This window comes from Ostrea edulis, chromosome 7, assembly GCF_947568905.1.
Source record: "Ostrea edulis chromosome 7, xbOstEdul1.1, whole genome shotgun sequence".
NCBI lineage: Eukaryota > Metazoa > Mollusca > Bivalvia > Ostreida > Ostreidae > Ostrea > Ostrea edulis.
The window spans coordinates 11,277,404-11,289,571 of NC_079170.1; the positions used below are offsets into that span (position 1 = coordinate 11,277,404).

At 35.6% G+C, this 12,168-nt stretch overlaps 1 protein-coding gene across 1 annotated transcript; it reads left to right on the top strand.

Annotated features, from left to right (window-relative positions):
* The first annotated feature begins 49 nt into the window (after nt 1–49).
* On the top strand, nt 50–3,459 carry LOC125655376 (uncharacterized). Its single transcript, XM_048885655.2, has 3 exons — nt 50–2,367; nt 2,557–2,638; nt 2,802–3,459. The coding sequence occupies exons 1-3, from the start codon at nt 2,222–2,224 to the stop codon at nt 3,093–3,095; spliced, it is 522 nt and encodes a 173-aa protein (XP_048741612.2). The 5' UTR covers nt 50–2,221; the 3' UTR covers nt 3,096–3,459.
* Nucleotides 3,460–12,168: the final 8,709 nt, after the last annotated feature.

Here is a 12,168-nt window from a genome sequence, read left to right on the forward strand (position 1 = left end):
GTCAAGTTTGTTGTTTGGTTGGAAATCTCGTCTAAAAAGCGCCTACTACCGACATGACTAAGAAGAGGTAAACAAGTATTGAAAAAACTAATGACGAAAGTTGTCACAACAATTACTGTGTTCTTTACATTTACACATCACTTCTGGAGCGATATATAAGTTTCACGCGCAAATTATGTTGTTTTGTTTGCACACTGTACACATAGTGGACATGTAATGTGATGTGCATACAACACAAACTGTATGTGTGGAAACTGATGCTCAGTTGATACATATACAATTGTTTTAATCTACCATTATGAGAATATATCTTATTTGATTAATATTTATAAACATAATTCACATGAGTACAGAAAAGTTTCTAGGTAATGGAATCTTGAATGAATACAGGCAGGATGAATTAATTATACACACTATAACTGTGTTTATAAACTTCAGTACAATTCAAAATTGTCAGGTTTCCCCATCTTCACTGCTGAAATATCACTTGGTCCCGTAGTGTTCTATAACTTGATATATAAGAAAAGCAGTTTTATTGAAACTTTAGTGAATTTCGCATTGGATTTCTATAGAGTGAGTAACCTCAACTCTTAATATCTCTACATTACTGTGGTCAAGTGATCAATGCTATATTAGTAGAATGGGGTAAATCCAAACCACAGGTTGCCAAGGGATAGACAATTATGAACATGCGAAGATAACGAACAATAATCAATCTGATAAATCCTATAAATAGATACAAAATTACGAATAAGGCAAACACGGATCCCTGGATATATCAGAGGTGGGAATATGTGTTTTGAAGACGTAAGCATCACATCGAGTGATATCTTGTATTTGGAAAATTAGTTCATTATGTCTAAGGACCACGAATTTAGGAAAAGCTGTATTTAAAGAAGACTTTTAAAATTTCTATACTATCAACTTATTTGTCAGTAGAATGCCGCGATTGAAAAATTAATCTTACGCAGAACGAGCTCTTATAATTTGATGAACTGGAATTGGACACACTGTGGCCACTTGTTCTGCATTTGATGATGAAATAAAAAAGGACACACGGGCTCACGGCGGGTGTGACCGGTCAACAGGGGATGCTTACTCCTCCTAGGCACCTGATCCCACCTCTGGTGTGTCCAGGGGTCCGTGTTTGCCCAACTATCTATTTTGTATTGCTTATAGGAGTTATGAGATTAATCACTATTCGTTATCTTCACCTTACACAACTACACATATATAACGTACAGAATGGTGGATGAATATATATCACTTCCGTAACGTGGAGCTCTGTGCTGTCTACTTATTTTTGTGGAAGGCTACTTGTTTTGAAACTATAACAACAGTCTCGTTTATAGTCAGCATTTCAAAAATTCTATAATCGTTATAGTGATCTAACATGCCAATACAACCTATCGTATTGTAAAATAATGTCTGAAATGTTTCATTCCGATATATTAGCTCTTCATCTTTCATGAAAATCATTATATCTGATCAAGATATAGAGCTTACAGGGGGTGTGACCTGTCGACAGGGGTTAATTACTCCAACTATATATCTGCTCCCACCGCTGATATATCCAGGGGTCTGTGTTTGCCCAACTCTCTATTTTGTATTGCTGAGAAGATTATGAAATTGATAACTGTTCGTTATGTTTACCTTTCATACATTGATATGAAACCCTTCATCTACACAACGTGTTAGTCAGTAGTCTACCTTGATTTAAAGCTGACCATGCACAGAAAAAGCTCGTATGTATCGGATCAGTTCATATACATCAACTACAGATGCAGGTGATAATGGGAATAATGGTACATAAATATGGAAATTTGACGATGGAGAAGCCGTTTGTTAGTTTGCCGTCATTTTCTATGTTTAACAAAAATATCTAAACACGAATCAGATGTAGAAAACCCTGGTTTCTTTTGTTTCCGGTTAACTGGGATATATAAAATCGACGTATGAATAAGATTGACAAGTATCATTTTACACACAATTCTATGGTTGATTGTTCTTTGAATGAAATGCTTGGTGGGGAGTTTTACATTCTCGTGTTATTCAACCCTTCGAGTATTAGATTTTAAAATAGCTTCATGCAACTTTACCTATTTTCCTTTAGGTGGATGGAATGAAGGTATGTAAAACATGTTCAACTTCTTGTTTTACGTTGTTGTTTTTTTTTTTTTGATATCTATGATACACGTAAAAGTAAAAAGGATATTTTCTGATGGTGTTTCATTGTATTGTTTTTATTTCAGAAATAATATATCTATTTATGTTTGTCGGAGCAGGCGGACTTCTGTTTGGAATGTTTTTCTGGATTGTAATACTTGTACGTAAATGTAGAAGAAACCTACTCTCCAGAAGTGGAAGGTGTGGTATTACATTTCCTTAATTTTATGCTTTTGCATAGTTACCGATTGTACAATATTTGTATTCATTTTTGATAGGATTACTGTTTCGTACTGTGTGAATGACAGTTTTGTGTGTATACTTGTTCTATATTTGTTTCTTATTGATCGACACCAGTGTTTTACTTTTGTACAATTTTTGTGTGACCAGGTTTGTAGTACAGTCTGATCAAGAAAACATCAATCGTCAATCCACTCTGTATGCTGTGCCCAGTGATATTAGGAATTATGTGGTATGACACCAATCTCTAAAGACTGCATGTAGCATAAGGCATTTTTAAATTAATATCAATTTACGAATCTGTTTATGACATTATCACCATTATGCATTGTAATAAATCATGTTTGTTAAAGCGACTTCATTCCCGTCTATGTTTCTTCTATATTGTTTTTCAGGAACCTTCAACGTTTGTTCACCAAGATACCCAAAGAGAAGCAATTTACACATACAATCACCTCAATGAACCAGTGGAAAAGGAAGATAATGCGTTCTCTCAGCTAATGTTTGTAGAGCAGGACCCTTGTGATGACGTGTACAACCACCTCCATGAAAAGGAAGCACCATTGTGTCAAGGCGTGTATGACGTCGCGGAAAATGTCTCTAAAGGCATATTCCAGAGTTCTGATGATGACCCTAAATCGACTGATTTTTATGATTTTGCTGAACCTATAGATGTAAACACATTCTAAATATGCGATAATTACATCTGTAAAGCTTTCATATATTGTATAGCTTCAATTTTACAATTCTTCAATGTTTGGAATGTAAAACAAATAAATAAGTACGTTAAACAACTTCTGGAATGTCAAATATGAAAGTTGAAGCAGACTATGGATAGATACTTAAAACAGTTAAACCAATGCTCTAATATCTCATCAACACCCTTGCAATTGTATCGTGTCATCCTTGCAAACGTTCCAATCTTAAAAGTACAGCAGCTGTAGTGAGTGGAATTTTAAAGTACATACTAAGTTTCTTTCTTATTGATCCCCATCATTATGTGTGTTATATGTGTTTGTGATTAATGGTAAAGTATTAAATATCACATCCCGAGCTTCATTCGTTCTTTCCCTCAGGGGATTTTATTTCACAACACCATTTCTTATATTTTCACTCACTTTTCTCTTTTCAACGTGCTTATGTGCAGAAATCTCCGATCTCTTATGCATATTTTGTATTTAAATTTCATATTTGAGCCTTCGAACGTTAATGTAATGATATGGTGAAAATATTCATCAACTATTAGAAAAATGGAACGTTGAATTTCTATAAATCACGAGGCTGTTTCACCCCAGAATCATTTGTATGAGAACCAACATATCAACTTTTAAAGTATTCAAATTGTATACCCAGTAATGGCCGTTCAGATTTTTGTCATTTAGAAATTCAAATTGTAATGGCAATGGAACTTTTAAGGCCGAAATTTTGAACCGGTCAGTTTTCCTCAGGTAAGTTAAGTGCACGGCGGAGCTTATTTAAGGCAGGTGTGAAGACACGAGCCCGAGGAAACCTTGCTAGCTTGTATATACCGTCCCAAATACACGGGATGTTTTCTGTGTTACCTGCATTACCTGTAAGTTTTTGTAAGATTTGAGAAATTATTTCATGGTAGTCATTTTTCTTGTGCAGGTTAATCGAAACGTGGATGATTAAATCTAATTAATCAAACTTACGAATTAAAGCTCAATAAATTTATTTCGTGTGAATGAGAACGTTAGCCATTGAAAACTTAGGCAGAATATTTTTTATTCAAAATTTTCTTGAATCCATTTGACTGCCTTCGTTCATCGGATACCCAGTATCCGACGATGTTTGACTGCCAAGCATACAGTCTCCGACGGGAGTTCTCGTGTACTGCGGTGTATTTTCTGCTATGTACAGCTGATGTACCGATCATCCTCTCACGCCCCATGATGACTATATATTCAAAAACGACTTAGAAAGTTTTATTCTGTTTGAATTGGTTTTTCTGAACCGCACACCATAATTCTCTCCCTACCAAAGCTGTCTGTGACTCGTCCATAACGTATGGGCTACAAAAACAGGACATTCTTATTTCCCGACAGTTCCTTGAATAACTGGTCTAGAAGAAGAATTTGTTCTTCCTCTGGATCCCATTTTCAACTATTATAAGCAGGAAATAGCCCTTATAGCGGCTAATTTCTCTTCCGATTGGTTAAACTTTTGTGGTCATGTTTCGATTGGAAAATTACGCCTATAAATGTTCAACTGAGTGTAAACAAGATTTAATTAATGCACAATGCATTTACTCATAATTAATCTGTTTAGTATAAACTGGATGTCCGTGTAAATTATATTCAACAATCCGTGATAATTAGTATAAATCGTACCCATTTCTAAGCTAAACCTACTATATTCTATTATAATTTATGTAATTGTGGATGTAAAATTTATTATTATTATTGTGTGACTATATCTCTACATGAAAAAGACAAAACCGTTTCCCCATCAAGCAGGTTTACGCGGTAAGCATCAACAGATTGCATGAACGCCTCGATCGCCAGATAAGATAGATAAGGTATACACAAAGACTAGTAGCCAAATGTCCATCAATTTTTAGCATCCAATTTGACGCTAAATTTCTTCTGATTGACAAGGGTTCACAGACCAGGTAAATTTTCTCGGTCTTTAAAACAGATACGTTTTTTTCCAATTGTTTTTGGAAAATGACAACACACATATATCTGCTGAAAAACACACGATGGAATTCATAGTACCGCTGGGTAAGCAAAATCTGTTTCAATTTTAATCCAAACCGAGATGGTAGTACCGAGTATATACCCATTTTGGCTCACCTAAAACAACCGACTACGGGAAAGAGTGACTCTGTCTTCATCGACTGGTAAAGTAGCTATTAATGGGAAGAATATCGACTGCCAAACAAGGATTTCATAATCGGCACATATCTGCTTTGTAAAAGCTATTTACTAATATAAAATCCACATCATACACAAATTGTACAGAAAACAGGTCTGGCTTCCAGGATTAAATTGCAAAGAAAGAATCAAGCCAAGATGTTAACAAAAATAATTTCTCTCTCACTTTCACTATCTTGGTTGACCCATTTCTTTCTCTTTAACTAATCATTTATCTATCTATTTTTTTTATTGATCACTCTATCAATCAATCTTTGTATCTATGTATCTATAAATACAGAGAACATCGGTCTTTCAATTGGCGACATAACTGTATAACTGTTTTCAATTCTGTCGAAGATTGTACCAAACGATGGACTAAATAACAAAAAGAACTTGATACATTGTCGGAATGGATTAAAAGTGTTAGAGTGATATTTAAATTCCACATTAGACATATTAAAACAAAAGTACATACCGTCTATCCTTCTGTGTTTAATAAACCCTAAGTGATAAAAGAATTGGATAGGTTAAATGAGGAATATCTTTTGATTCAGTTCAAAGGCTCATTATTACAATTGTTTTCAAACGAACTTGGCATTAATTCCACTTTATCCCGCATTGATTTCACTTTTGGCAATCGTACCTATACTCCAACTGCCCCTTTAAGATATGGAAATCTCCAAAAACATGCATCAGATTTAGACACATTTAATATCCCAGTCAATGGATTGAATGAATATCAGTTACCGTACCTAAGCTGGATTCCTAAACTTCATAAAAACCCTTACAAAGTCACATTGATAAATCCAGTAAGTGTTATACCAAGTCCCTACATGGCTTCTCAAACGTACTGTGCGACTAGATATGCCAGAAGTGGTGTCAATCAAGTGTGAATTCAAAACATTTCTAAAGAAATTTAAGTAAACTTCAAATCGTTAAACTTTTCTCAAATGAATGTCGATGGGAATTCCAACAGACTGTTGGAAGATCTGATAACCAAAAACCAATGCAGAACTCTAGTATATTTTTAGTTTAACTTCAGAGTACTTGTGCGTGGAATCAGAGTGTTGTTTAAAAACGTAATTGTTTGAATGACTGTTGTCTCTCTCTCTCTCTCTCTCTCTCTCTCTCTCTCCCCTCTCTCTCTCCATATATATATATATATATATATATATATATATATATATATCCAAATTGTGTTTTTTAAAAAAAATCACAGTGTCCGGTATAAAATATTAAAAGAAATAGAATAAACAGTACACAAAGTTAAAAATTTAACGCAAGCGCTTTCATTTTATAATCCTCAGGCGTTACATTTTAAAATAGTTTTGAAATGGTTTGACGTCATAAAGGCGTCCTAACATTTCACGTACATAACGACGTCATAAACGAATGAAGGGAAAAGGATTTTACGTTAAGCATATTATGACGTCATAGATAATAACAGTAAACATATTTTACAGTAAGCTATTGAGAGCCGGTTTTAAAGTCTTAATAAAGTGTCTTTCTTTTTCTCGTCGGGAAATAGTATTTTCTGTATACAGTTTATAAAACGGAAATACACTGAATTGTCCGTGGCCACACACATCTATATGTTCACTAACTTTAATTTTTCTGTATTCGGGTGCTGAAATGTGTTGTTTATGAACTCGTATACGAGTTCGCAGAGTAGTTCCAGTTTCACCGATATAATGTGCTGGCTGTGGAAAACATTATATCGGTGAAACTGGAACTACTCTGCGAACTCGTATACGAGTTCATAAACAACACATTTCAGCACCCGAATACAGAAAAAATTAAAGTTAGTGAACATATAGATGTGTGTGGCCACGGACAATTCAGTGTATTTCCGTTTTATAAACTGTATACAGAAAATACTATTTCCCGACGAGAAAAAGAAAGACACTTTATTAAGACTTTAAAACCGGCTCTCAATAGCTTACTGTAAAATATGTTTACTGTTATTATCTATGACGTCATAATATGCTTAACGTAAAATCCTTTTCCCTTCATTCGTTTATGACGTCGTTATGTACGTGAAATGTTAGGACGCCTTTATGACGTCAAACCATTTCAAAACTATTTTAAAATGTAACGCCTGAGGATTATAAAATGAAAGCGCTTGCGTTAAATTTTTAACTTTGTGTACTGTTTATTCTATTTCTTTTAATATACATATATATATATATATATATATATATATATATATATATATATATATATATATATAACTTCAAACTTACTGTGTGACTACATATGCCAGAAGTGGTGTTAATCAAATGTGGATTCTAAAAAATTCTAAAAAACTTTTAGTAAACTTGAAATCACAGAATTTTTCCCAAATCAATACCATTAAAACCTATCACTTTTCAACACTATACACGACCATTCCTCACGATGAATTAAAGACTATACTTTTTGACATCATAGACAGTTGCTTCTTCAACAAAAACGGAAAACGAAAATATTCATATCTAGTGATCAGTCTTTCAAAAACTTACTTTGTTGAACACCACTCTGATTCCACGCACAAGTACTCTGAAGTTGAAATAAAAAATATGCTAGAGTTCCTCATTGACAATATCTTCGTGGTCTTTAGTGATCAGGTCTTCCAACAGTCTGTTGGAATTCCCATTGGCACGAATTGTGCTCCTTTGTTAGCTGACCTGTTTTTATATTCATATGAAGCAGAATTTATTCAAAAACGTCTACGTGAGAAGAAAAAATTTCTCGCTGTGACCTTCAATTCGACTTTTAGATATATCGATGACGTTTTGTCTATTAACAATGATAGCTTTCATCCATATGTCGATTTAATATATCCCTTTGAGCTCGAAATAAAGGACACCACAGAGTCGTCCACTTTTGCTTCATACTTACATATTTTATTGAAAGTAGACAATAACGGCAAACTGACAACTCAACTGTTTGACACACGGGATGATTTCAGCTTCTCCATCGTCAACTTCCCACATTTATGTAGCAATATTCCATTATCACCTGCATATGGTGTTTATATATCTCAACTGATTCGATATGCAAGAGCTTGTTCTGGGTATAGTCAGTTTTTAAATCGAGGTAAGCTACTGACAAACAAGTTGATGGTACAGGGATTTCAACAGTCTCGATTGAAGTCAGCATTTCGCAAATTCTATGGTCGTTATAACGATCTAGTTCGTCAATACAACCTCGCATTGGGTCAAATGCTGTCTGACGTGTTTCATACCGATTGTTAAGCCGTTCTTGGCACACTGATTTTGACTGCAGATAACTCTGTTTACCTGATCGGGATATGGGGTTCACGGCGGGTGTGACAGGTCGACAGGGGATGCTTACTCCTCCTAGGCACCTGATCCCTCCTCTGGTGTGTCCAGGGGTCCGTGTTTGCCCAACTATCTATTTTGTATTGCTTGTAGGAATTATGAGATTAATCACTGTTCGTTATCTTCACCTTGCATATATATATATATATATATATATATATATATATATATATATAAATATATAGAAACATGCTGGATAGTTGCTAAGCATGATTACACACAGGATTGAGTAAATAGAAATTTATGGGAATGACGGCAAGTGCTGACAAGTTCTGAACGCTTATTCAATGAAGATTTTTCGGGATGACATATTATAAAGAATATCTCTAGAATACAAAGGTTGCACTTTTTTGAAATGTTTGAGTATGATAATGTTTTTCCTAAAATTTCCCACTTGATTTTGTAGTCAATATTTTTGTCTTTCAATGTCCATATGGATTTGCTGAGCTCGGTGGTATTCTTTTTCGTGGAATTACGGAATGAATGAGTGTGGTTGGCGTATCTTAATTTGAACTCGGTGTCTGCTAGTCCCACGTAGCTCTCTTCTTGTCCATTATCGGCTCTGACTCTAGCTAAATACACAATTCCGTGGGCGCGACATTCACCGTTGAGCGGGCATTGATCTTTGTTTCGGCAATTACACCTGTTACATGTATCTCCGGTCTGGCGCACTTGTTTGATTGAAGCGTTATGCGAGTCAATTACATTTTGCATGGATGGCATACAACTGTATGATATTTTAATAGTGTTTCTGTTGATAATCGGGCGTAGAACATGGCCTATCGGGAAACACTCATCTATAATTTAGAAAAACTGTTTACCCAAGTTTGTTTTTACGTTACTATCATATGGGGGGTTAAACCATGTGATGTTACGGGAACGATTTCTTCTGCTGTTCTGTTTAGTTTTGGCTGATTCGTCGTATGTTAGCTTGTATTTATAGCCGCTTTCATCAAGTGCTTTTTGGTATATGCCGGCGGCTTTGACGAATTCCTCTTTGTCCGATGAAATTGATGACAATCGGTGATTGATGCCTGATGGTATAGCTTTAAGTATGGAAGGCGGGTGGTTACTGCCGGAGTGTACGTAACTCGGAATGTTGCCGGGTTTCAAATACGGGGAATGTTTACTTGTATGTAAGTTCAACGTTACGTCCAAATAGTTGACCACCTTGTTGGCATCTATAGTGATACGGAGACCATGATCCTCAAATATCTTGCACAGACGTTGTTTTATCTTCTCTGTGACTTGTGCGCTGCATTTCGTAACGCCTAGTCCGTCGTCTCTGTATAGTCCTACGTTTAATAGACTACCGAACTCGGCTTTGATCACTGACAGCAGGTAGATGCCGACTAATTCACAACACTCAGCGCCATCGTATGAGCCCATGGTAATATCGAATAGATTTTCTTTGGCTTCTTTCTTGACCCACGGTTCGTTTTGACATAGTAATAACGACTTCTTTGTGTGCATAATGATGTGACTATCCGCATCGGAAATATGATGGAACTTCGATGGAACTTATGATGGAACTTAGAGTCAGAGCCGATAATGGACAAGAAGAGAGCTACGTGGGACTAGCAGACACCGAGTTCAAATTAAGATACGCCAACCACACTCATTCATTCCGTAATTCCACGAAAAAGAATACCACCGAGCTCAGCAAATTCATATGGACATTGAAAGACAAAAATATTGACTACAAAATCAAGTGGGAAATTTTAGGAAAAACATCATCATACTCAAACATTTCAAAAAAGTGCAACCTTTGTATTCTAGAGAAATTCTTTATAATATGTCATCCCGAAAAATCTTCATTGAATAAGCGTTTAGAACTTGTCAGCACTTGCCGTCATTCCCATAAATTTCTATTTACTCAATCCTGTGTGTAATCATGCTTAGCAACTATCCAGCATGTTTCTGTGTAACATATTCTCAGCCACGCGGATGTTTTTCGTTAGATGTCATTTTTCTCCCGACGAGTGAGGGGAAACCATCCCCTTACGAAACAGCCTGTAGAGAAATAAATGTTATGTGATTGAACTCCATCTGATCGTCAATATATATATATATATATATATATATATATATATATATATATTACAGGATTATCTGTCCAAACCGGCTATGTGTGGTTCCAAAGAAATTGGCCGGTTTGCACAGAGTCCGGAGTGCAGAATGTTGACAAGAATGAGAGTTGCTTCCCTTGTATTCACTATCTATGCATACGTGTGTAATGATTGTTAACGTTTTAATATATCACAAAAGAATTCAAAATGTAAAAATATAAATGTCAGTGTTTTATTGTCGTGCTCATTTGAAAAAGTTTCAATTTTTATTAAACAGTTTAAAATCTGGGAATTATTCGCGCAATTTTCTGTTGGTAAATTGTCGATTTCGTCTACATCATCGCCGTGATCAAGTGCTACATTATGTACGTTCGTCAAGTTTGTGTTGTGTTCGTTTAAAATTTGTCTTTCCCATCTTTCATTGTAAATGTATCGCTTTCAACTGTCTCAAGTTGTGAAACGGACACTAATGTAATGCCGAGTGATCGACCGGACATGGTGAGTTGTGCTAACTGCATATCATTACTGTCTGACTAGCCGTAAAGCTCCGAGAAGTCCACGGGGGGAAACCCTGCTTTTGGAAAACATAACGGAATTGTTGCCGATTTTGTTTCATTCCAAGAATGTATCGAATTCATCGATTAATTGAACTTTGTCTTTTAATGTCAGTTCTCGTCTCTGTCGTTAGGGGGAGGACGCCATTACCTCGTGCGTGGTGCTGTCATAATTGAAAAGTGCATCCCCTAAAATTCAGGTTTTATTTTAAACTGATCGCGACTCATCGCCAGTTGTACTCTTTTATTTACCTGTGGCTTCCCTTGAGACACCCTCTGTGTACACCGCGTGTGATCGACCGAATACCGACAGGTTGGTCATCGTGGGGCGGCTGGTTTAAATGCGATAATTAGAGCTAATTACGAGCAGTTGGGACCTTGTGTACACCGAATACAATTGACCGCAACAATTAGGGTGGTGTATCATCGAGGGGCCGGTTTACACAGGATAATTAAAGTTAATTGATAGCAGTAGGGACTGTGTAAGCCGGCCGGTATGAAGAATACGCAGTATCCGGAGTACAGGGAATTATTAATAAAGGATTTGTTAAAGAAATGTTAGGGACTATATTTTGTGGCCGGAATTGACAGAGCGCCGGAGTACTCAGAGGCCGGTTTGGACAAATTATACTGTATATATATATATATATATATATATATATATATATATATATATATATATATATAAGGTCAACAAATAAAATCCAATACTTAAAATTTATCTATAGCGCTTTCGCCATGCGGGCTCGTCAGTACAATTTTAAACAATGTAAACAAGTTCCATTATGACGTCATCCCCGGGATGTTATATGGGCAAAGTTAAACATAATACAGTCATGATTGTGAAGTGAGAACATTATACAATGTTAATGTTAGGCAGTTTTAAAAATAAAAACATATTTTAAAAAGTTCAGTCTATAAGTTTTAAGCGCCTCTG

Excerpts from the sequence above, each read along its gene's own strand:
- LOC125655376 (XM_048885655.2), top strand. The coding sequence starts at position 2,222 with ATGGTGTTTCATTGTATTGTTTTTATTTCAGAAATAATATATCTATTT. Across the intron at positions 2,368-2,556 it reads CTACTCTCCAGAAGTGGAAG|GTTTGTAGTACAGTCTGATC; the intron begins GTGTGGTATTAC and ends TTGTGTGACCAG. Across the intron at positions 2,639-2,801 it reads GTGATATTAGGAATTATGTG|GAACCTTCAACGTTTGTTCA; the intron begins GTATGACACCAA and ends ATTGTTTTTCAG.